General features: G+C 36.9%; 1 protein-coding gene across 1 annotated transcript; it reads left to right on the top strand.

The window, feature by feature from the left end:
* Positions 1-1615: 1615 nt before the first annotated feature.
* LOC149802706 (synaptotagmin-17-like) lies at positions 1616-26528 on the top strand. The gene is made up of 4 exons (XM_089952101.1): positions 1616-1931; positions 9427-10299; positions 20034-20154; positions 21219-26528. Exons 1-4 carry the CDS (start codon positions 1920-1922, stop codon positions 21569-21571), a joined length of 1359 nt encoding a protein of 452 aa, XP_089808227.1. The 5' UTR covers positions 1616-1919; the 3' UTR covers positions 21572-26528.
* Positions 26529-27765: the final 1237 nt, after the last annotated feature.

The raw sequence follows: 27765 nt of genomic DNA, 5'->3' as shown, positions 1-27765 counted from the left end.
GAAGTTCCGGGCCATGGGCCACCCGGACTGGCTGCCGGAAACAGAACAGAAGAAGAAGAAAGGAATGATGGACAAAATAAGAGGATGGTGGAAAAAGTTAAGAAGTTAAAAGAAGAAGAAGAAGAAAAAACCCAAAGGCCCTTTTCAGGGCCAGCCATATTTCTCGAAAAGAGATAGCCTTTCAATTGCCTACCCCTTTTTTTAAATTTAAATTTAAATTTAAATTTAAAAAAATTTTTTTAAAAAAAAAAAATCCCATATTCAATTCCCCTTGTCCCTAAACAAGCCCAAACTCTATTCCCCATGTTAAATTCCCCTTGTCGCTAGAGTGACCCACGATTTCTTCCCATGTTAATTCCCCTTGTCGCTAAAGTGGCCCAGGGTTTTTCGGTAATGTTAAATTTCCCTTGTCGCTAAAGTGGCCGGGGGCGGGGGGGAGTCTGTAATGCTAATTCGCATTGTCGCTAAGGTGGCCTACTTAACTACTGATGTGAGACGCCTAAAATGAATGGAAAATCCACCTTTATCTCCTTTAAATATAACTATCGACGAGTTTTCGAGGCAATCTACATGACTTTCAGATGAATATTATAGAACTAAAGGACTCTGCAGTAAGGTCAGTTCTTTAGCTGTTTGGAACTGCTTAAACAAGTGCAGAAATTTTAAGTCATCATGTAACCTCTTAGGAAAACTCTAGCCATTGAAATCACGTTCTACATGCAGATGAAAAGGTGAAACAGCCTAAAATGTGCGGAGATGATTTTAACGAGAAACGAAGTTAGCGAATATAATACGATACACTAAAGGACTGGTCTGAATTTATCCGTTAATTAGCATTCGTGCATGAAGCCTAATATTGTATAATATTAAACTGAACCGACTTGTATTTATCGTGATATCGTATAATTGTCCAGTTCTCATGACAAAAACACTGAACGATTTTGTTTGTACATGTAATGGAACTGCTGACGTAATCGTTGACGACGGAAATATTAAGGAATTGCAGTTAGTGTCTCCGTGATGTGACTGGTGTATTTTTATTTTTTTTTATTTTGTAAGAATATGGCTAAAGTATATCACTTTCACGGGCCATCGTTAAGGGGCAGGCGATAAGGGCGAATGCCCAAGGCGCCAAGCCCCGAGTGGGTTTCGAGGATAATGTTCTATTTTTCTGTCTGTAACTTATATAAACGTACGTTTTCATTTTTTTAAATAAAAACCCCACATTAACTTATTATTCTCATGAATATAAATACATAAAAAATAAACAGTTTACAATGTGTTTTATTTTTCAAAGGGTGGCGATTACTGCCACGCTCGTTTGTGGCACCGTTTCGTCTTGTGCAAACTTGCGATGCCTTGTCACTTCCTACTTATTATTCGTTTGATTTGTGATTAACTAAGTTATTTGTTTGATTATTTTTTGGTTTTCATATTTTATATTTGTAATTACACTAGTTGTAAAATTGTATGCACTCTTACGTCACTTGTTCACCAAGCTTACTATACACTAATCCAAAAATTCATCGTCAAAAATCTAGCGTTCTTATCAAAACGAGGCTGTACAATAACAATGTTTTACGTGAAGCAACAATTTTCTCTGCAGCTGAAACATACGTAATAGGAAAGCCTTGCTCCCTGACATGAAAAATGGCCTCGATCTACATGAGAAAATTGGTTTAATTTCCGTCTCGAGTTCTTCAGCGAAGAAAGCTACAGAAGGAAAGCTTTTTCTGGCAGAATCGATAAAACAGGAAAGTGCAGCCTCAAGGGTTGGTTGCAGCGGTGATCAGCCAATCAGCGGACAACACTGGCCTGACGATCGATAGTCATCTGGCAGTTAAAGCGGTGGCTGTCAACAGGTTCTGTCCAAACTGCACATCAGGACACGGACGTATCGGACAGACTGTGACACCGTCATGTTGTTCTCGGTAAGTCCATTTCAAATTTTCGAAAAAGCAGGCTTTATTATTTGATTCCTGAGGTGTAATATGCAAAATAATTGCATCGTAGGTTTATGTGTTTGCCTCTAATCCCGTAGTCTTTATATCGCAATTTTTGTGAACATCAGCCGCAGCCTGATTTATTATGTTGTTAATGTACCATGTTACATGGAGAAATATTAACAGCATCTGCCGCGAAGGTGACACTGTTATTCAATCGTCTGCATCTGTTGTGGATGATAATAGTGATTCCATTTTAATGGAAATCTACGGATATATATATATATATATAGCATTTATGTCGATACGCTACTTTGGAAGAAAATGAACGTGTTTTGCTCATGGTCAAATCGAAGGTCAATGCTAGTCGATAAATGAATATTAAATATCCCTGCCACCGATAAACAGCTCGCGGTCAATAACAAGGTTTGTACCAAAATCTTAGGAAGTCAAGCATAGTATTAATTTACTTGCATGAATAGATAGATAACGTACACTATCACACCGATAATTAAACGTTGAGAGATGAACGAAATCTTGCTTCTTCCACGGGGAATAAGGAGAAAAGAAACATTGTTTCATTCATTGTTAGATCGTACGGAAAACTTAGCGTTTAGAATCGATTTTGTCCCAATTTTTATTTTTATTTTGATTAAAGACGGGTGGCATCAAAATCACGATTCCATAAAATAAATTTATTTGAGCTGCATAATAATTTTACTCCATACTGCTATCTGGTCACATATCTGGGGCTTAGCAATGGTTGGGCATAGAACTGTTTCAGGAGCTCGATTGCGAGTTTTCAAGGATGATGTTTTAAAGGAATTTGTATCAAAATCAAAATTCACAGATCTTACACTTACAGTTCCCTCCATTTTCCTGATTTGTATAGTCATTCGATTTCTTATGAGCCTGGTAACTCGTACAAACACGGTTTATATCTCTTCCGTTAAATCGTTCTCCCAATGCAGCAATCTCCGCGTAGTGCGTTCTGAAAATCGCATTCTTTAATAATACAGCATTGGTTCATTTCAAAAGGCGCTCAGCTGCTTTTTGATCCATATTCCTTTAATAGTTAAAATAAAACAACCACAAGGCTAAAAATGGTGGTTTAATTTCTAACTCTACAGAACGACCGTTGTAAATTGAGAATATTTACATCATGTATTGTGCCGATAACAATCGATATGCCTCATGTGAAGCAAGCCACATATGGTAATATTCCTTCCAATGAAACGTTTCTTGTTTCTCGTTCCCCTCGTATAGCAAGTTTTTTATGGACGCGGGGGGGGGGGGGGTGCGAGAGGGGCTGACACCAGGATGGTCATAATACAAATGTCACAAGCAAAAACACCGCGTTCTTCCTGTCACGCGATTGACGGCTTACAATCTGTTGAACAATGTTGCAGATGTACACAGATAGACTATGTAAAGAGATAATTAATCTTACTGGAGGGCTTCCCCTCCACGATATTTGCATTATTATGGGCCACTATAATTAACAAACAAGACATTTGTTTCTGCCTGGAAGTCATTTGGAGAAAGAATCTCGATTTTGAGGTTATAATTTAGTTTTTCGACCAATCACAAATGATATTGCTTTATTTGTTTGTTTTTCTTTCTTTTTTCTTTCTTTCTTTTTTAAGTTCGTTTCCGACTGGAATTCAATCTCATACTCAGGCTCATAGTTTTATGATCTTCATTCCTGACTGTCTGTGTACAGTGAGGAAAAATGGAACCGAACTTGATGTATGCAATCAGGGGGAGGGCAAACATGTAGTGGTCAGCTATTAAGTTTTACCAATGTAGCTGAATACATGTTTAGAGGTGAAATCAGGCGGGGGAGGGCGTGAAGGGATGGGACAAGTTCTTCCCCTCCCTTGCCCCTATGTGCGGGCGCCCATAAATGTCAGCGCAGATCTGCAGAGTGGAATGCAGTTTGAATGGAGACAACAAGGACTATTTATCTTACATACATCACAATATGCATTCTTAAAGAATCCTGGTGGCAACAAAAACTACATTACTCTAAAATGTTATCGGCCGAGGTGAGAAATAAATTTGTTGGCCCCAGTGGTTTAGAGGACTTAACAATTCTCATCTGCTTGCTGTGAAATTTGTCAGTTAGATTGATAAAAATATTTTGTACATCTGATCCGTACAGAGGGAAATTTGGAAGCAGAACATTGTAATACCATCTATACTCGCTTATAAGTTGATTCCAACTGAAAACTGCACAGATCCAGATATACCGTCGCATAATACGCCGGCATATCTGGGTCTGTGCAGTTTGTTAGGAGTACTATGGAGAACAAACAATATGTAATCTGGTCTGCAGGCGCATTATGGTATGGCAGATCAGGATCTTTGTTCCAAACAGTTTGACTCGAGGTATACGCGAGTACTGACGGTAAATGTCAGAAAATTGTGTCGACTCCAAACGATGTATGTAGGATTTATTTCGGTCGAACACTGTAGCACACCTCTTTCGTCGCCATAAACAAAGTGGGGAATATTGGACCCAGACAAATGCACTACCTGTCTTTTTCTTTCAAGTCTGGAAAGCTCTAAGGTTTTTATTGGTAATTGAAGTAAACAAAAATTACTAAGTTTGAGCAACTTAAACTAATTTCGACGGTTCAGTTGTCGGCCTAATGTCGTCTTTAAGGTGGATGAAAAAGAGGACATCAAAAAGTTTAAGCTTAATTTATATTACGTCGACTGAACAAGTTTGCGCGACATATAATATAAATATTATCGACGGCGCAGGTGTCGGCGAAGTGCAGTATATTGTTGTACAAAATCGGTCAACTTGGAGAACGACCTTGGATGGGAGACCACTTTTTCATGTTTAAATGTTCCTTTGGATTTTTCATTAGTAAATGTGAGAAATCTTTATTGATAACAGAAGACAGTATCACCAAAGCATCACACAAAAATTTTCACCTTATAAGTGCATTTTAAATGTTTATCATGAAATGAATTTGTAATAAGAAAAATGTCAATAAAATAAATTGAAGACACCATTAATTGGAATTTCGCACGAAATTTTCGTAATGTTTCACGGTATAGTGATGAACTAGTGCGAACTTTTAAATTTTATTTTGGAAATTAAATTAATTTTGGATTGTGATTGTTACTAATGTGTGTAAACATAAACATCCAGCTTCAAAGAGCAACGGACAGTGCCACTAACAACGGTCTTAATTATTCCGGTGACCAGTTGTTAGTAGAAGAACCAAGTGTCCTTAAATTTCATGAGAAGGTTTATTCTTGGGTACGACCGCTCCGGTGGCCTAGTGGTTAGAGCGTCCGCTTCAGAATCGGGAGGTTGCGGGTTCGAACCCCGGTTGAGTCATACTTAAGATTTTTTAAAAATGGAACATGCAGCTGCATCGCTTGGCGCCCAGCATTAAGAGGTTAGTGTTAGGCCTGGTCGGCCTGGTGTCAGGATAATGCGACTGGGTGGGACATGATGCTACGTGTCTGTGGCTTTATGCCCTAGTGCTAGACATCACTATAAACTGTCACACTGAAGACATCGTAGCGTAGTGACCGAAAAATTGTTATAGCTATGTTAAAAATCCAACACACACACACACGCGCACACACACTTTTAGGTACGACGCGAATTATCAGTCATGAATATGTATGTGCGTTTGCATGTATATCTGTATATGTTCTCCTCAGACACAGTGCACAGAAGCTAATGCTTTCATCCAAATATGGTTACATGGCTAAATGTGGTTACATGAATTCCTTTGTTTTCCTCGGATGTTAAACAACATTCACAATTAAAAATCATCATCTGACATTCTATAATGACGGCTGTACTGTTAATAAACGAGACAGTCGTGAAATATTTTCTTTCATGATAACCATTATCGAATATTATAGAATAATTGCCATCATATACAACCAGTCCGTTTATGGATATTGCTTGCTTTTACTATCAGATATACGCAATGGACAACCAACTGTGTTCATTACACTTAATGACTGTTGGTATTTTCAGATGAATGGCCATGCTTCGGTGGCCTAGTGGTTAGAGCGTCCGCCTCGGATGAAGGAGTTTGTGTTCTAACTCCTGCCGAGTCATGCCATAGACATAAAAATGACACTAACAGCTGCCTCGCTAGGCGCTCTGCATTAATGTGTTAGTGTCGGCCTGGTGTTAGGATAATGTGACTGGGTGGGATATCGTGCTACGTGTCTACGGCATGGTGCCCCAGTCCTAGACATCACTGTAAACTGCCACACTGCAGACATCGTAGCGATATGACTGAATTTTTTTAAAAGCTACGTTAAAAATACAAATAACACAAGCACACACACACACACACGCAAACACACACACACACACATGAATCGTCATAACTGACGTGACCTTTCACACCTGTCATATTCGTGCCATTTATATCATTCGGAAATGCGTAATAGGATTACTCTAGTGAAATCTTTAAATTTTAGTTCATTAACACGAATTCGTTTTAAGGGAATATTTTTCATCACAGATCCTGTAGTTATTAAAAAAAATTAAAGATAAACTTATAACAAACCTAACTCAAATGTAAAAACTGGCAATTTGCAGAGTTCATAAATGCGCATCGCAGACCATGCCTCCATTAAATTATAGCAATTACTTGAAAAAGCCGTTTTATCTGTGAAACACTAAAGTTATTTGATATAATTGTTGGATTGGCTGTATTTATTCCTTGGAGGTTTGAGATATTATTGGGAGAAAACATGTTAAAACTATTCAGATTAAAATAATGGGTGTATGTGGAGAATTTGGGCAGCAAGCAATAAAATTGGCGAAAGAAAATTTTCAAAACAGTGGTAAAGAGTACGAGAGACCCAAATTACATTACAATACAGATTGTATACACAGTCCTAAAATGCAACGTAGATCGTTCTTAATTTCAGCCTGTCATGTGCTGATAAAGGGGTTAAACCTATATGCACAACAACAACAACAACAACTATTCTTACACCTTTGTAATTTTCGATTCCCCAGGTCATGTGTACTAACACCTTTGTTTATGCCAGGTGTGAAATGGGGTACCAGTGGTCAAGGGTTCTACACCCACACGGTACGATATGGCGCCAGTTAAGAGAACTTGATTGGTTTTCATGGCATGCATGTCGACAAATTCAAAAGAAAATTCACCCACTGGTATTTTGTATACGTAGGCGTGCTAAATGGCCCAATAAATAAATGTATAAATATTTTCCAAAGAATTTTTTTTCCTCCATAAACAAGATTTTTGGGGGGAGCTAGGGCACATTGAACTATTACTTAGATTTGAGAATTACATCCTTTGGGCCATTTGTGACAAACGAAGAGCTGGCTACATTTCCGCAAATGTCCGATGGGACGATATAAAAAAGTAAAAAGTTTTATCGTACACGTTGTTTTGACTCGTGATATCTGATCAGTAAATATGACCGATATATATCTAGTTGTCCTCTCCTCATGGGTCAAGTGTGGTAATTTTGACATGTTTACTGCATGCAACCAGAGACTTTTAATTATTATGTCGTTTTGCGAATTTCAAGAGGGTTATGAATGTTGATGTTTTTACCTAAGGTCGACGATGTCAGACGCAGCATCTGACCTAACCCACACTACCTTTCACACAGACTTTGATCAGACACATTATCCTGCAAATTTATGACAGAGATAAATTATATTATCTCAGACACCCCTGGTCATACATGTCATCTCACACGGTTTGTTGGTTGGTTGTTCTAGGGTTTAACGCCATTTTTCAGCACAAGATAGGCTATACATGGCGGCCAGTATTAATGGTGGAGGAAGAACCCTGGAAAACCCAGGTAAGAACCACCGACCCACGAGAAGCTACTGGCAGGCTTTCCCACGTACCCACGCTAGCCGAGCTTTGGACTCGAACCCACGCAGACAGAGGTGAGACGGCAGTGATCCGGAACGTTGAGCGCTTTAGACCACTCGGCCACTCGGGGCCCCCACACGGTTTGTAACATTCGCCATGTAGTTTATTACATACGGCTTCTGATCTCCGTCTTGTGCGTTTTTCTCACATATTGTAACCCCGATAAAATGTTATCTCATATTCCAGAATCTTCTCTAGCCTAGGTTAGGGCTATCACATCGAAACCTTGGCTAGAGAAGACGAAATTCCTGGGCATTTGGTGGTAGGTAGGGTTTCCAAAATTTGAAAACGGCCCTGACGACCCAATAAACGTGTGCAAGAATAAAATGATGGTCAAATTTCAAGTGACAAGTGACTGTACATTTGTGTGTGTGTACCTTTTTTAGAGGGGGCCGGACCCACCCTCCCCCGATCCAGCCCTGTATACCGAGTAATCTTGGTCAGATACATTAATTCTCACAGTTGGGACCCTTGTCGTACCTTATCTCACACTGACAGTGACCTTGGTCACACAGCTGGTGCATTGGTCAGAAGTTGCATCTCACAATTCCGCTTCCATTGGCATAAACAGGTTCAGGAAGGTAGAACTGTTTGGATGTTTGCTAAGGATAATGCAATATTTAAAGAACCAAATCAGTTTGATGAAACGGTACCGCTGCAGTAGAAAAGTGCCATCTTTGCACGCGAATAACTTCCCCAAATGCGACTTGCTTTCACCTGTATCTACCTTTGCACAACGAGCCGTCATATCAGAATCGAACTCTGTTCAGTCTACTTCTCATTTCACGTTAACAGCGTAGAACTATTCTGCATGTGTAGATTGCGATATCAGATCATGACCTATGTTCCTCGCAGTTTGTTGAGAGTTATGCTAAGTTTTACATGGTATTCTTAGTGATCATACAACACGAACAAACGATGTATACACAACTGGATAAAATACAATGATCTTTTTATGTTGTTTGTTAAACTGACTTCACTGGTTAAAAAACCAAGGGGTTAAACCACATCATGCTTGTCTTCCCAAAGATGATATCGACAATCAGACAATGAACAAATTTTTTTGTCCCATATATTTTGAACTACACTCCTTAGGTACCGGTCATTTAATTGTAGGTTAGTGGCGTAGGAGCGAGGGTTGTGATTTTCGGAATGAAAGTCTTCGGTCCCCAAATAGCATGAAAAAATATTCTTCCTCTGATCTTCCTAAAAGAAAATAATTAATTACACGTATTTCCATTTTATTAGTTTTAAACAAATCCTTGAGGTAAACGAAAAATAAAAACCAAACCTCCCATCCCTCAAAAATTAAGTGGTCGGTCCCCTTAAATAACTTTTTGCCATCTGTTCTTCTGGAATTGTCCTTTGGTCATATCTTAACATAATTATAACTGTGACAACAGCAACTACTACTACCTCTGATGATAATATTGCCCATGATTACACTTCCTTAGCCAACAATACATTAACAGTGATTTGAAAACATATCTGGCGAATACACGACGGTGTTTGTAAAATCGGCGTAAATTTATAAAGTACACACAATGATGAAATAACGTCTTTTTCAGGAGACGGCCAAGTCCTTTCTTCAGACCATCAAGTCCTATCTATGCTGCGAGAAAGACTTGTGTGACTGTTGCTTTGGTAAGAAGAAACGGACTGGAATTACAAAATCCGACATCCAGCATTCATTCCGAGAGTCGGTTTCCAGGCTGGATTCCACGAGCTCGACAAACGAAAGTCCACGGAGTTTCCGAGAACGCACAGAATCAGATAATACATCTTCGCGGACTGAATCTGTGTCGTCTGCAAGTCAACTATCGTTTGAATATAAGAAATCCAACACCACTCCGGTGATTGACATGAAACCTATTGAGTTTTGGACGGCTAATAAAGAAGCCATCCAACCCCGGCAGGGTCGCAGGCGGCTTCCAAGTGAAACAGAAATCACTATAGACAATTTTCAAAGAGATCTGTATGAAAATGAGAAACAAAACGAGGAAACATGCTTAACAGACGAAGAAAAGCTTGCCAAATACCAACTAGGCCAAATTCACTTCGGCCTGCAGTACGAGGTTTCTACAAATATGTTGGTTGTGAAAATTATTGAGGCCAGAGACCTGCCGTTTCCAGGAACATCGGAGGAAAACAAACAAGACTTGTCTCACTCAAATCCATACTGTAAAATATCTTTACTTCCAGATCAAAAGAATTCCCACCAAACTTCAGTTCAAAGAAAAACCCAGTCTCCCACCTGGAATGAATATTTCATGTTCGAAATACCATTTAAGGAGGCGAATACACAGGCGGTTGAAATAACAGTGAAGGACTTTGATAAGTTTTCCCGCCATTGCATCATTGGACGCGTGCAGTTCCTACTATCAGGGGTCAATCTAGTGAAGGGAATCCACCTATGGAAGCCATTACTTCCTGCATCATCGGTAAGTATTTATTTGCGCCGTCTTGTCACAATTAGAAAAATGTTACATATGCCTTTAAGTTTGATTTACACCTTAGTTGTTAATGCATCCTCTAATCTGCCCTGAGTATACTGCACATTAAGAAAAGGTGCACAATGGTTTACGTTTAATAGATTTATATTTCATTCACGGTAATTGCAGAGTTACCTCTTACCTACAGCCTGTCCATATATACTACAAGAATATATCTTGAGTGAATTAATCAGGTACAAATAACCAGCAAGATTGTTAGTATTTAAAACTCTCAAATCATTAACCCGTCGTACAATCATTTTAAAGTTTATACTTTGCACTAACCTTAATTTATTCCATGCTAATATCAGTACACTGAAATTGCATGGAATGGTTGTGAAGTTTCATTAGATAAATGTAGCTAGGTTTTAATAAAAACGCGTAATATTAAAAAGACACTGACAAAAGGATATTAAAACTTGGCTAGATTCTGTGTGATCATGATGAACCTTCTATAAATCCGGAAGTGAAAGTAAAGTCCATTTCACTGACTTTTATTGAAATGAGATTAGTCGAACTGACGAAAAATAGTGTGTGTTTCTATCACAGATTTAGAGGACTTTCTTTCAGGTCACGTACTATTATTTTGTCTTCGATGTTCAGAAGAATTCGTCGATGGAAGTGTTTAAAGTTTTTTCCCGTGATTATTAAAAGCGTATAATAGGAAATATCTAGCAGACCTTTGATGATTTTTTGTTATGATTAGTTTTCATTAAGATAATTATTCTGGTTGATTCAAAATGTGAGAAATAATTGGTTCGAAAGATCAATAGATAATGTTCTATTAAAAAAATAGCTAATCACTTCTCTCCATTAGCGAACGATGATAATATTTCTGACGATAATTTAAATTCTCAGATTTGCAAAAAATGTGACTTTGATCAAGAGTTCTATTATTGTCATTTAAAATATAATTTCAAAGAACACCATGCATCAAAGTGTGCTAGAAAACATGTTCGCACAAAATGAGACCGTTTCAGGTTGGTTTTGGGTTCACCAGCCTCATAATATTACTGTTTAATATATTTATTTGCAAGTTAAAAATATTCTTCTAGACATTTAATAATGAAAAGAACAGAGCACAAGCTTTTTTTAACATTAAATTGCAAAAGGAGCCATAGCTCCAAACGCGAGGATGCAAATATGTGTCATGCTGCAGAGGATAAATAACAATTCTATTGAATATCAAATATAATAATAATAATAATAATAATAATAATAACAATATCTTTTAATGAAAACAAATGCAAATTATAAATCAAAACAAATGTACATAAAATGTCAGAATAAATTACAATCATTTATGTTTTAGAATGCAATTACATCAAATATCACATACACACATTTATATCTTAGAATACAATTACATCAAATATCACATACACATATTAGTTTTGAGAATGCAATTAGATCAACTATCACATACACACATTTATATTTTAGAATGCAATTACATCAAATATCACATACAAACATTTAGATTTTAGAATGCAATTACATCAAATATCACATACACACATTTAGATTTGAGAATGCAATTACATCAACTATCACATACACACATTTAGATTTTAGAATGCAGTTACATCAGATATTACATACACACATTTAGATTTATTCTTAACTTTTCCCTTTTTTTCGTGCGCAAATTATAAATGTGTAGGTAATGCATTTAAGATTCTTGTTGAATTTGGAGACACAATGTTATTAGTTTTGGTCAAAGAGGGTCTCCTTGTTTCAAGCCATATTATGATTTTAAAAAATAAAACAAAACTATGATTGTATCTTGTACAAGATTTTACAGAAGTATAAATATGATTTAGCTATATTTTGACTGTATGCGTAAAAATATACCCATCGCATAGAATTTGCATGGTTCTAAGGCTCACAGTAAAGCGTGGGTCGGTGGGTTCCTGGAGGGGTTTAAAGCTCATTTACCTTAAAAACCATTTTACCGGATTTGAGCGTATTCGACTAGGGAAGTTTATCGTATCATCATCATTTATAGGAAACAAACACTACTATATACAAATAATGAATGATATAGGTCAACTATAAGGCCTGACCTCATGTGGAAAAGGCAAGAGCAGAAGGCTGAAGAGAAACAGAAATGATTTTGTGCCCACCAAAATGTAAACAAACCCCCACGTAGTTTGACTATCACGAAACAGTTCGTCCACGTTACAAATTATATTTGACTTCAAACTGCTTGCTTACATCAGTTATTAAATTTTGCATGATCTGAGGAAAGCATAAGTTACAAAACCTCTATTTACAAAACAAAGATACACCCTGCAAGACATAGAATGCTGCACATTTCACAGATAACTTGGAGTTTTCTTGGTGAATTACATCCGCTAGTAATCTTTTCCCGAGATGACTGTGCAGTTGTAGCTCGTCTTCTGCGTTAAATAACGTAACATGTGGGCTTAGTGGAATATTGTTTTGGTGTTTAACGCCGTTTCCTTGGGAAAGATAAGCTAGAGACATGTCGACCAGTATAATTGGTGGAGGAAAACCCCTGGAAGAACCACCGACACATGGGAAGCTACTGGCATGCTTTCTCACATACCCATATTGCCCGAGCCCGAGACTCGAACCCACGCACACAGAGATGAGATGGCAGTGTGTTTGAGGACAGCAGGCTCATAGTCTTGTTAGACGAGTAAATACCTTACTTTCTTGTCTTATTTTATCCTTAATGAGGCTGATCTCAAAGACGTATCGAAAAGAACTTGTCAACATCTCTTTCATTAAATGTTCGAACTCTTTAAAGGCTATTTTCAAAATCAGCAAAGTTAGACCTTTCACTTTCTTCCCAATTTTCTTTACACGAAATGCCACAATAATGCAGATAATCAGCTGGCTACTTAAGCAACTGAAACTGGTTTAACGTATCATATATATGTGAAATTAAGCAGTACCTTGCATTGCATTCCTCTCTAAAAACGATGTGAAATAACGCCACCTTAAACCTGTTTTTTACATACGTCGTTAAGCATCAAACATAATCTATGAAGAAAAATAAACGAATTCTCTTGGTCAGTTATAAAATGTTGAAACTTAATGTAGAATAACGCTAAAACATAATACATACAATTTTCATTAAGTAAAGCAACACATACGCACACACATATACACAGATACAAAAAGCACTACCATACGATTTTGCAATCTCTCCCTGTAACCCTCCCCCAACTCACACATACTGACTGAAAATAAGTGATACATAGTGACACTTTCCATGAGTATTTCTTAATTCACAAAGTTGTGACAAATTCAACGAAAACGCTGGTGGCGACACAGCTGGAAATAAATTATTTCATGCTATATCTTGAACGCATTTTGCACTAGTTCGCCATTTCTTCACTTGTATCGACCATTCGACGGCGCGTGCCTGGCCTCGTGTGAGCAGCATCAATGGAGACCAGGGTACCAGGCTATACTGACATATTAAAAACCATCAAAAGCGATTTACCCGTAATTCCCGATGTGAACAGCAATTTAATAAGTAACCTTTTGTGCCACACGGTCTCAAACGTGAACCCATATATAGGTTACGTCATACTGACTGCAGCTGCAAGTAACCCGGCTGGTAATCATGTTATGTGAACTATCTTAAACTCATTATCTTCGAGCCAAGTGGCCAAACAACTATTAATTATGTTCTCGAAAGTTATGTACGTAACAGACAGTAGAATAACACGCCTGTATCGTTCGATGGATTTTTTTTTTGCGTACAGGTATCAATAACCCCTTTTTTGTGTGCAACCTACAGGTATATACGATTGATCAATCATCTGAGTAAATAAAGTTGTCAGACTCTGTGAGTTGGCGGACTCTCTGTGAGGTAATCACTGTCAAAGATAGAATGCTCATTGCAAATTCGAGGCTGATAATGATTTATATTACTGCACTTACACTGATACTGTAATGTAAGGCATCAATATAGCCTGCGCCATCTTGTAGAGCTCTAGCTACTTCCCGTTCTTTAAATGCATAAGAGCTTTCGTCAAAATTATGGCGAAACTTTTGACGTGTGAAGGTTCTCATTGCATCAGGCAAAAGCCATTTGCAAGTAACGCGTCATCATGTGCACAAACTCCATTAAAATATATTTCCTGACAAAAAAATTTGACTTTACTTCTCTTAATATTGATGACATTGCAGAAATGACTTTCGTCATAGTAGTGCGCTTTTTCAATTTATTTATATACATACCTTACAGATTTGTCCATAGATATGTTATGAAAGTTTCTAAAATATCCCTTCTTAGCTTTATGCTCCCTGTAAGAATTATATTATAGTAACCCATGATCTTCCCTCAGTTATCCAAATCTACCTGTATGTCTTAAGAACAGGTGTGCTTCTTAAGGTCATCAGACCAATATGGCTGAGTGTGGAAATTGAATTCGGACTTCGGGAACATGATGTTGTTTGAGAGCCTTTCTTTGGTAGTAAGTTAAATGTATAAAATATGTTAACATCGTCCAAAGTAGTATTTATAATCAAAACATTCTGACGATGGTCCAGTTCAGTTTGATAATTGTTCAAGGTATCAGCATCTCATTTGTTCTAAGTTATGTTATTTCTCTTAATAGACTGTCGGAGGTCTCTCCGACATACAACTTTACGAAGGCAGCAATTATAGGGAGGTAGTCAGACATCGCGTGCTCTTCTCCACTTGAAACGATATGCACACTACGTAATACATTGCTCCGAAAGTACAAAATTATCGTAGTTTTCGTTGGCATGAACGCATAAATGTAAGCAGTGCCTCTCACTAGCTCAATATTTCTTACGAACTCGTAAATTATCCCATCAGTGTAATCTCTGAATGCACGTAATTCAGCTACTGCAGTGAAATTCCCAGTGAAAATAGGCGTTACCCAGCTATGAATACTGGTCGTACAGATTTTGAATGAGCTGAGTTTGCGCCCTGTAAAACCCTACGCCATAAAATCCATAAAACCCTACGCCATAAAATAGTGTGTGCATGTATACAAAAAAATATATATTCATTTTGCATATCTGTAAATATAATTTATTTGCCAACAATTATACACACAATTAATAATAACGTAACATTACTTTAAAACATGACTTGTGCAAGTTTTAAGAAACCTCCATTTCAACAATATATTAGTACTGAGATTTACACAAATGTAATTGGACAATTGTAGATTGCGCAAAGGTCTCACTGGTGATCTACTTACCTAAGTCATTAATTGGGGTCCGTTATTAACGGATCTCTGCCGTACGAGCTGGGGTATAGTGCTGTGGGAACGCGTAAGAACGGTATTTCCTTATTTTTTCGCGCCATCCGTTAAGGTTTTTTTTTTTTTTTTTGCGCTCACTATTGTCCACCACAACTGAGTAACATGTGCTCCTTCACGTTTTAATTGCATTCTCTCACTTCTTATTTAGCACTACGCCACTGCGTATGAGCACTAAAAATAGTACGCTCAATCTAGCTCGTTTTATTTATTATTTAATTGTATCGTCTGTGTAAATATCTACAGAAAACATCATTGATATTCGGTATAGTACTTACGCTTTGTTCTGGTTTCGATTGTGTAGTCATCTTTTGTGGCTTTCTGTCCTTGAAAAAGAACTGGTAGATTTGGCACCAACTGTGTACTGTTGCTGTGTTATATATATATATATATATATATATATATATATATATATATATATATATATATATATATATATATATATATATATATATACGCACAATTACAAAATTTACAGACCGCTCCGGTGACCTACTGGTTTGAGCGTCCGCCTCGGATGCGGAAGGTCGTGTGGTTGATCCCCGGCCGAGTCATACCAAAGACTTATGAAAATGGTACTAACAACTGCCTCGCTTGGCGCTCAGCATTGAGAGGGTGTTAGGACTGAACGGCCTGGTGTCAGGATAATGTGACTGGGTGGGACATCATGCGACATGTATGTGGCATGATGCCCCAGTGCTAGACATCACTGTAAACTGCCACGCTGCAGACATCGTAGCGATATGACTGAATTTGTTTTTTAAAGCTACGTTAAAAATTTAAATCTCACACAGACACACACACAAAGACGTTATCTGTATTGTGCGAGACAAAACAAGTACAAATACGACAGACCTCGGTAAGCTTTTCTTGGACGGACTTTCGTGTAACGAATCTGTCCTTACACAGTATGAGACGGAGCAGAACTTAAGAAACTTGAATACGAAAATCATTGTTGAATTGGACTGCAGATCTGTGGTACAAACAAGCCAATCTTTTAGAATAAAAGATATAGTTTCCATGGTATCGGCAACAAAAATCGATATAATTCTTGGTTAAGAAACAATCTTAGCGTTGACATTGGTCTTGATAGCGTCATTATAATGTTACCAGTAGTCAATGTTATGGCCTACATACATACATATGTTTACATTACATACGACAGTTATGGACTTTCTTTTAAAGCTATTTTGCCACAATGTTTCTTTAGGTCCATGTGCCCTTCCTTGTCATATACACAGCCTACTGGGTCCAATGACAAGATTACGGAAATGGAATTTACAAACAGGAAAGAAAGAAAAAAAAAACACACAAAAACACAAAAACCAACAATAAAACTCCCGCAACATTTAACCTACTGCCACCAGAATATTTGTTGGGAATTTAATTTTAAGAAGAAATTACCAATACTGACAGACCAAAAGATTTGCATATAGTTTTGACTTAACTCTTTCAAACATGTAGCTGTAAAATTGAGGCTATTCACCCGTAACGTACGTGCGCACTGGTTTGAATATAGAAACAGTAGTATGGTGAGAAGACACGTGCTCTGTGATGTAAGTCAATGTATGTGATTACAGTTTAAGTGAATTTTTAGAAAGAAAAATAAATCTTGTTTAAGTAGAAATCGATGCAGTATTTTAACGGATAACAAAAATATAATGTAGATACTCATATCTGTTAGACTTAATTTCAAAGGATTGTTTCTGCTGTGATCATGTAAAGCCATATCGTCCACATAGATGGTGTAATGGCTAAAACGGGACATAAACCATAATAGTATTGTTTTCATCACGTGCAACATTAATCATGCGTGCATAGAATGAACTCTTCTAAAGCCTTAATAACAAGTTAAAATGCATTAGGAATAGCAATGTAACGCGTTTTTGTTCCATTTAGAAAATTTAATTTATTGACTTATTTTAGAATATTTGAAAAGATTCTTACGACACAAGGAAAAACCAGAAAACACCCACACCCACACGTACGTACATACATACATGCATGCATGGATGCATGGATGCATGCATGCATGCATACATACATACATACATACATACATACATACATACATACTGAGCATGGTAAAGAAATGTGTAACCCGCTGAATATTATTGTGACTTATAAAAGTATAAATTGTTTTTACAGTCATTAGCTTGCCTGCCACTTGATTCCTGATTTTTTTATTGTTTGAGTTGCTGAATAAAATGACTGGTAAACTTCCTTTGTTCGTGAAGAGTTTTCAAAGCTCCACAAAGAGGTCATCGATATTCGGGTCTGATATAATAATTTGTACTTTTAGTTCAAAGAAAGCATTGTATAAAAACACGTAAAACATAAAATTCTGAAAATGATTGCACCCGATGGGACAATACAAGAATCGCCCCTGTAACGAGGTTCAATCACCAAAGATTCAGTGCTAGGAAAGGACGTCAATAGAATAGGCTACTTTGGCCAATTGCGACTGTCAGATAACAATGAAAAAATCTATAACTCAATAAATCTAGGATAACTAGATAATTATGACGTTATTTAGAAAAACCTAAAATTATTTTACTTAATGAACTATGCGGCCCGCGACAAGGTGTAAATTTGTGTATGCGGCACTTGCACTGGAAAGTTTGCCCACATCTGGGTTAGATAATGCCAGTCGCCGATAGAGGTGCTATAGATTTAATGATCCTAAATAATCTATCCAATGATCCGGTTATATTAGTTTTCCGTGTGAAAGCGTTCAAATAAATCGAGAAAAAAACACTATAAATAATCCATCCAGTGACCATGTTATATAAGTTAACGATGTAAAAACGTTCAGATAAATCGAGTAAAATCATAAATGACCTTTACAACAATAGTTAAAGTACAGGTTATATATCGTCAGAGATCCCAAAGTGTACACGAGAGCACGGTTATTTTCAGCTTTGTCCGTCAATAGTTATTAATTCAGCACATTCATGGTCGTCATGTAATCTGTCTGCAGGTGTGGAGTTAATAGTAGGGTTATAAAAATGATTGAACTAAGAATTTTTTTCTCCGTATATTCAGGAAACTAACAAGCAATAATTCTAGTTACGCATGTGGGTTTTTTTTTTCTTTTCCTCTAACATTGTACAGCATGTAAGCTAAATATCAATTTATTTTAACTCATTTTAAACACATGTAGTGCATGAATCAATATTATACCAGTTTTGAGTATTTATCACAATTCTGTGATTTACAGTATATGAAATGAGAGAGAAAAAGATGTACTGTTTGCTTTATTCTACCTGTTAATTATATATACGCCACTTACGTCATCTTCCGCTTTCTTTCTTGATGTGTTGGTATAAAAAAAAAGACCCACTTAATTGCTCCAGACAAACATAAATGACACATGGTGATTATTCATTATCATACAGCACTACTGTTCTTTCTAATTTACTGTTGCGAATGGAGTGCTAATTAGTTTTAGTTGTGATCTGTCATGACTATGTAGTCAGTGGTTGTCGATCAATTATAGCTCGAAGAAAAATATATACCTGCACACCATTTGCTAAAATGCGTACTTGCACAAATTTGTGTTACATTGAGTTGTAGATCGCCACGAACACAGTTGAGAAAAATGTGTACATGTACAGATTTTTCTTTCTTAACAATGTAATATGTTGGTCGCTATTGCCATCGTAGTTAATCCATAACAACGGCCAGCTTGGCAGTTCCGAAATACCCACACAGATGGTGAACGAGATCTGGAGCAGAGTGGTTGTTGACTTCAGTCATTAAAAGAAAATGAAAACCACCGCCAGTATTTCATTTGAAACCCGGTGTCGATGTCTGGCATATTACCATTTAATATGTTATGGGAAGACACCTTTCATTCAGTCAAGGGTTATACGCATATACTTGCTGATGTTCTTTTGTCTACCTGTGTCTATTAAAACATTTGTAATTTCAACCACGTTGCATCCTGTGTTCCATTTGTCTTTGTCATCCGCTCATTAAAGATATACGAAAGAACAAAAAGGGGTTTGCTGTTGAATGGTATCGAAAGTAAATTAATTAAATAACTCCAATAACCGTAATGAAGGTCGTAATGAAAAAATAATACTTAGCAACTTGGATTTGGAGAAAAGGACCAGGTATTCTAAATAAAGACAATGGGCATGACTGATGACATTGAAGTGGTTGCGCCGCTTCTTCTTAAAAAGAGCTACAAGCGCGTTTGTCTACTGAAACAACGACGCGCTATTTTAATCGATGTGTTTAATCATTACCCATCCCCTCTCTCTCTCTCTCTCTCTCTCTCTCTCTCTCTCTCTCTCTCTCATTACTCCTATAAACTGCCACAGTGCAGGCCTCGTAATGCTAACGTTAAAAATCCACATCACACACACACTCATTACTCATTAACCATTTCTCTCTTGACAGGACTCGCATGACCTTGGCGAGCTGATGTTGTCCTTAAACTACCTACCAACTGCTGGACGACTTAACATTGACCTTATTAAGGCCAAACAGCTCCTGCAAACGGATTATGTTGGGGGATCAGGTAATTTTTCATGCTCTAACACTGACTCTAGAATAGCAGATACAGCAGCCACAGAGAAGACAAAAAAGAAAAAAAAAAGAAAAAAAAAAAAAAGAAAAAGAAAAAAAAAATGGTGTAACCAGGAATCTACAATTGAAGAGAAGAGTGTGACCATCCAATAGAAGTATATAGATAGGAGTATTATATAGACATATGCGCTACTTAGGTACAAATATGCGCATAACTATTTTAAGAGGGTTCGTAGCTAGCACAAATTTAAAGTTTCCTTTTGATGTCACACTTTGCAGTTGGTACATACAGAAAAGGATGATCAAAATATGTGTTTGTGGCGAAATTTTTGGGATAATACCACAACCGCTAAATTTATTTTCCCGGCCTATGAGCTTGCAGAAAGAAGAAGAAAGAGAGCAAAGACAACGGCGAAAGCAAGAGACGATATTTAATCCAATGCGACCATATCTTTGGATGCACAGCAATATTTTTTAAAATAGAAATAGTAAGGACAAATAAGCAGTTTCTAAACTTTTAGATGGGAATTTTGTATGCATGCTGCTGCTGTTTATATTACTAATTTGTTGTTTTTTCTTTCCTGCATTTATTCAGAGCATCATGACAATATCAAGTTGAATAGCTTACACGTATCTGGTCTGGATATAAGTCTGAGCAAAAACAAATTTGAATTTATCAGGCTGGTATGATAAATTTTGAGCGACGTATCGTAGGCACAGATCTAAACTATTACATATACATTTTATGACATATAGGCATAATCAGTGCTAGGTTGTAATGTATGTTTAATGGTCAAAATATCTTCGTCTGTGTCAGATTTTAATCCAGATTTTATTAGTATGCAATACAAGTGTAAATTTTTACGCTATTTACGTTCCTGGTCCAGATCGTGATATTGTAATTAGATGAACGAGACCAACTGAAAGCATTGAATAGAACTTTGTTGACCTGAACACCCAAATTGAAAATCTCCGTGATTTTAATAATCCTTTCCAACTGGGAATGAAACCTCTGTGACATCAATTTTGTTGAATAATACATTCTGTTTCCTTCAGATCCCTACGTGAAGGTTACCCTGGTTCTCATGGAAAAACCTGTCAAGACCAAGAAGACAACATGTAAAAAGAACACGTTAGATCCTGTCTTCAACGAGTCCATCAGTTTCAACATCACACCCCAGCAACTCGAACACGCCAGCGTTGTCGTTACCGTCTGGGATTATAATTCCAAGAGTAGAGATGACTTCGTTGGGAGGATTGTGTTAGGTAAATACGGTACCGGATTGGCGGAAGCAACTCATTGGTCAAAAATGCTGCAGTCCCAGCGTTCTCACGTAGCACAGTGGCACACACTGCACAGGCGCGACGAGTGTGATCAAGTGTCGCCTGCTTCTATAGCAGTACCATGAGACTGATACAGATCACTGAATTGTAAAAAGTCTGACAAATGAGACGTCGGGATAATATTGATAAGATCAGATCGATACTCCTATTTTTTGGAAATCGATGTATTATTTGCAAGTTTTTGCCATTTTCAAGACACAGGGCTATGCACAAAAATCATGTGTGAAGGAAAAACAAACTTTGCCAGCTGTTTGTTATGACACATATTTTCAATTTAGAAGCAAATTATTAAAAACGTGGGTAAATTGATGATCCATCCTTATTTTCATAGAGTTATTCTTCCATTCAAATATTAGTGTATCGTTACATCAGTTTAGTCTTTTTAAGCCTCTCTTACACTTTAAAACCAAATCGCATTTTGTAGTCAGCTACCCAACCCGTCTTCTAAGTTTTCAAACATTTGTAAATATCGCAAATGCCAATTAACCCCAGAGACCTAGGCCAAGTTTACCATCGTACGTTAGGTCGCCGTGTCCATATATGATACTTCTTTCTAAACAATTTGCTTACGTTGATGTGGTTTAGAGATTATGATGCGCTGATATTTTAAACTAATACTTTCTTTTAATTCAGAAATCCGAAACTGAAAAACGGAAAAGAATTCCAATCGAACTCAACAAATAAAGTAGAAATTTCTTGATTTTTATTTATAAAACAAATGTTTTGCCCTTTGCATGTGTGAAACTAATGCATAAGTGTGCTTTGCTATATAGAAGAGACGAGATGTGACGCTGGGGCTCGTACATTTGCTTACAATTTACCAATGGGGGCCCCGAGTCGTCGAGTGGTCTCAGGCTATCGCCTTTACGAATCGCTGACATATCACCGCTGCCCCCGTGAGCTCGAGCCTCGCGTTTGGCCAACGTGGTTATGTGAGAAAGCTTGCCAGTGGCTTCCCGAGGTTCTGTGGTTATGCTATTCCACTGGTCGCCCTCTGTAGCCTATCATGTGCTGAAAATGGCGTTAAGCCCAAAACAACAACAATTTACCGCCGTCCCTACTTAAAGAATACCAGCCCATTTTCCTTGTTACCGCTGGACATGGTCAAGATCGCGCCCGCTTAATATGCAAGTTCTGAATAGAATACAACCGTCTCAACGGTCGACTGAAAATGAGGTTATCCGTAAGTGCAACAAATCATTTTCCGTCGACCAGAGAGAGACACTATTCCATTCAGCGTTTTTTATTATTATTTGTAAATCAAACGGGTGCTATCATGGCCATGTCCATAGGTAATGTTGGAAAACGGGCTGGCTTTCCTAGAGGTGAGATAATGAGTCAAATTTGACGTAGGTCTAGAATGTCGAATCTCTGAAAAAAACGTCGGTGCTAAAGTTATTACCTTACGCAAAGTGTTGTTTGAGACATCGATGCCGATTCTTAAATTGGTTACAAAAGAAATAAAGAAAGTGTCCTCCCTTGAGTTATTATATATAGTACACATGATTTATACGTAAGCAACGATAAGAGCTCCCGTGAGATGTTGCAAAGAGTAAATTAAACATGTATTAATTGTGGAATAGTTTTTTGAAGCAAGGACTCTGTAGTATGAAGTACCATGTAACATAATCTCTAAACCAGGCCAATGTGAACACACGGTTTTAGAAATGGCATATATCGACTGAACAACGTTACGCACAGATTTCTCTTAGCTGTGTATCGAAGGCTGTGCGTGACATTTTAAAACTTTCTGTAAACACTGAAGATGGATTGGGTAGCAAACATCGAAAGCGATTTGGGGAACAATTCATGCTGGTTTGGAACGATAGCTGTCTGCAATATGGAGGTAAACAATTGTCATTAAAAAATGTTGGGAAATTTTTTGTGGACACATGATTTATATCTTTACACTGTGTCTTGGAAACTGTCAATACTAGGTAAATAACAAAAATGATTTCCAAGACGGAGGAAACTCTAGTACAAGAGATGTTCCCAGATACAGCATAACAACTGAGGTGCTCTCAGTCGAGCAATAGACGCCCAGATACAGCATAACAATTGGGGTGCTCTCAGTGGAGCAATAGACGCCCAGTTCAGCTATAGAGTGGCCTGTACCATTTATCTGACAGATGACACAAAGACAATATGAAAGTCGCAAGTTACATCTACGGGGTAAAAATTGCCAATACAATATATATTTTGTACAGAAGGCTGGAGAAAAGTGTAGTGTTGTCAATTTGTGCCCACGGATAGTTTAGCTCCATATGTATATTTTTGTATCAGCACTTGTGGGTTATTATCGAGAGAATGATTTCCTGGAACTGAAGTAATATGTGGCTTTTTTTTAAAGTGGACGTTCACAAGTACAATGGGCATCTAAACATTAAAGACTATTACAAGAATTGAATTCCATAGAAGAAAACTTGTTCATAGTCGAACTTGTGAATTGCTGAATTTCCGTATGAGTGAACTCAGTCGTCCATCTGTCTCAATATTTTTACAAAGATAAAGTCAGTTTCAGTGTGACCATAGGTGTTGTCATAGTGCCAAAGTGACTTAGACAGTGATCCTCCCTGTTTTTGAATAAAATCTCGTTGTTGTCTGTGGAGTAGAGATGATCATGAATTATAGACATTGCTAACAACACCGACCCCACCCAGCATATGAAGAGGACCTGAAAATGTTACTCTCAACTGCTTTATATAGATTTTTTCTTTCTGCGTTTTTTTGTGGATATTATTCCTTTTTGATCATAGCGGTATCGGGTGGTGTACTATATGTATCAGGTGTCATTGCTGGGGCAGTTTTGTTTTAAATGTTTCATGGTCTTTCTCACAACATGGGCTGACCGTAATGGCATCTTTTAAAAAATACTACCAAAATATAATGGCGTATTCCAAAACTGTCATAATGTATCGGCTTCCCTTTTATCCTAACAATAGCACCACAACTTTCTTTCTGACTCTTATTTTTTCCATTTTGAGTCCGAGGATGTAGAATATATAACTGATGTGCTCAATTGCATGCGGTAAGAGGCGTCTAATGGAGGCAAAGTTTTTGACCTGGGACGTGTCACGTGATGACGTTCACGTAGAGGTCTTGTTGGTTTTGTTTAAAAAGCGAAGTTTATATAAAAATATTCGACTTTGTAATAATTTTGCCCTATTTTTTCTTGATCATTATTTCATTATTACTTGTTTGGGATGCGTGAACTTTCTGGGCTCTATATAGCCTGGATAGTACTGATGTACCGTTGCATTCATACTATACACTTTTTTCTTTAAAATTTGTTGATTAGCATTGTCGCATAACATTAATACCTAGTGTCTTTGGTATCCGGGTAAACCAAATTTGCAGCGAGAGTGTAGCTGACGTGTCAGTTGGTTATCAGCGCAGGAGAAGAGGCCAGACCGAAATCACGTTTCTACTAATTGGAGTTTAATTCATGACCTAAATTTATGTAAGGCGAAAAAAGTTTTTTTATTTGTCCGAATATGTAAGGCAAATTATATATATATATATATATATATATATATATATATATATATATATATATATATATATATATATATATATATATATATATATATATATATATATATATATAAGTGATGCATATATAAAAATACTGGTTTTTTTTTAAATTAAGCATCGTAGTCAAATTTTACTAAATTAAAAAAAAAATGAATATGGACATTTTATCATGTTATTTATGGTAGTTTCATTTTTACAGGATATTTTAATTTGAATGGACACATTAAGATATTTGCATGAAGGAATAACAAAGTTATAATTTAAAGTATATTTAAACCGAAATGGGTTTTTATTTTGTTTGCAATTTGATGATGTACACACTTGACAAGGTACAAAGATGGTTGAAGCCGTGTATAAAATTGGCCAACAGGAATAATACAGTATCCGCCATTTACAGAATAGCCACGATGTGTTCTGACTGCTGTTTTGGCTATTTGACCATGTACGCCCAACACTGAAAACAGCATAAACCCAGAGCTGCTCTCGTAAAATGCACTGAAAGATCGGGGCATAACCTCCTTTTGCGATTTAAACTTTGCGAGTGAACAGCATAAACCATAATTTACTAACGCTTTATCCCACGGCACACTGAGTTTATGTAGGTCCTAGTTTGGTTATATATTATGGTACAGCTAACACGGTATTTTGCTGAATTTTATTGGAAGTAATCTCATACGTGCCAGAAAGTTTCTTGGATTTAAAAAAGAAAGAAAATAACAAACAAAAAACTGGAATAATTTTACCTGATGGTTAATATTCTCGATTGTCCTCTCAGGCTAATCGAAAACCTGCTTGATGAGTTACTGTTATTAAAATCTACCGTAGCAGGGTGTATCGGTGGCCTAAAACAAGCACGTTCCCTTTTCTGTTTCTTCCAAAGTACCAACAGGATTTGTTAAAAATCGAATGACATTAAATAGGGCATTTTTTTTAACAGGCGAAATTTAATTGATGAAACAAAAGCTATATTTTTAGATTACTTCGTACACGCGTTTTTGTTGCTGTTGATATGTTGAGAATTTGATTTGTACTGTCTATATGCCACTTTTGTTTGTTACCCGTATTTCCAGTTTTAGGTCAGGAGAGTTTATAAACGTATTTATCACTGTTTTTGTAAGACAGTTGTTTTTCTCTTACATGTTCAGTATGCTGATTTCTCCAGATGTTGCCATGTATCATTCCGCGCTGCATGTTACGTGCCGAATGAGGGTTTTGGATCAATCGGCGGCAAACATGGTTAACTTCTTTTACTTTTTCCATTTCCAGTTTTAAGCCACTGTAGCCAATTTTATTTTTGTAGTGTCGAGAATCTACTTTTAGTTTTGCAGACTACTGAACAGAACATCAAAAATGTTGTCACTATATGTCTGTGATGCTTTATTTACTATGTATAAAGATTTTGTAAACAAGTGAAAAATTTAATACATGGATTAAAAATATTTTCAAAAATATGTAATTTTGTAGGAAAATTAAACTGTTGATGCTTTATTACTTTTTGTCTGTATTTTATCCTTCTGAATATTTTAGAACAATTCTTTCTTTTACATACTCCCACACCAAGCACCACTCCAACATCTCCCTTCAGCACTTTTTACGGGTAAAAATTCTTTACAAACTTCACTCATTCTAAATCAAGTCTATTTGCTTATCTATTACAAATTTATTGATATGTTAACATATGAGGGAAATCCTATAAAAAAAAAGTAACAAGAGAAGGTTTAATTATAGCATTATAATGTTCAGAATTATTCTGGACAAACTCATCGCCCGAATGCCCTACGGCGAAGCGATATAACATCTGGTACACACGTAAGCCTCCCTCTCTGACTCCAAGACCATGAAAACTGACCTCTTTACTTACGAATCACTTACCAGCTTGCATGTTGTCCGATGAAGCTATGTGCAAACTCAGACGAGAATATACTGATGCAACCAGAGCCATCTGAATTTAAAAAAATAAACGACACAAACAAAAAATAACAGAACAAAAACGTCCCATATATTTAGACCGACTGGTCGTCAGTTCTCGTCCTTTGGATCTTTCGTCGCAGGAGAAGTAAAATGTAAGCAACATGTTCATTCTTTATAACATGTTGCGTTGATTGATCGATCATGCAGAAAGGCCAGAGGGGTTCTGTATGATCAGTGAATACAACAGTCAGTACAATTTGACTAGGCTCTTGGTCATGCAAATTGGTAGTGTTGTGGATTGGACTATACTGTTGGTTGACTTGGTTATAAAAAATCGGTAGTATTGTTGGTTGAAATGGTTATGAAAACTGGTAGCATCGTTGAACTGAACTATGCCGCTGGTGGACATGGTTGTGAAAATTGGTAGTATTGTTGGATTGGACTAATCTGTTGTTTGACATAGTTGTGAAAATTGGTACTATTGTTCGATATAACAACAAAATAGAGTGGATCGATTAAACTGGAGCTTAACACCTACCATCAGGATCTATGGTAGTAAAGAAAGGTATTCTAAAGATTTATATACAGTCTGTCACAGCACAACATGAACCTTAAAGGGCAAAACAAATATTAAAGTGAGTAAATTATTATATAGAAAAGATGGATTTTGATCGTGATGATGTTCCTACTGTTAGATCTGCTAATGCAACCCAATAATCAGACGTTTAAGGAACACAGCTGTTTAGAAACCTCATAAACAAAATCCATAACGAATATTTTTATTATTATGAAAAACAAACAATCATTAGTTATT

The sequence above is a fragment of the Sinohyriopsis cumingii genome, chromosome 3 (genome assembly GCF_028554795.1).
Source record: "Sinohyriopsis cumingii isolate HCF-2022 chromosome 3, ASM2855479v2, whole genome shotgun sequence".
Lineage (NCBI taxonomy): Eukaryota > Metazoa > Mollusca > Bivalvia > Unionida > Unionidae > Sinohyriopsis > Sinohyriopsis cumingii.
Note: the sequence above shows the minus strand (reverse complement) of the source record. Positions and strands in the feature narration are given on the sequence as shown.

Excerpts from the sequence above, each read along its gene's own strand:
- LOC149802706 (XM_089952101.1), top strand. Across the intron at positions 10,300-20,033 it reads CATTACTTCCTGCATCATCG|GACTCGCATGACCTTGGCGA; the intron begins GTAAGTATTTAT and ends CTCTCTTGACAG. Across the intron at positions 20,155-21,218 it reads GGATTATGTTGGGGGATCAG|ATCCCTACGTGAAGGTTACC; the intron begins GTAATTTTTCAT and ends TGTTTCCTTCAG.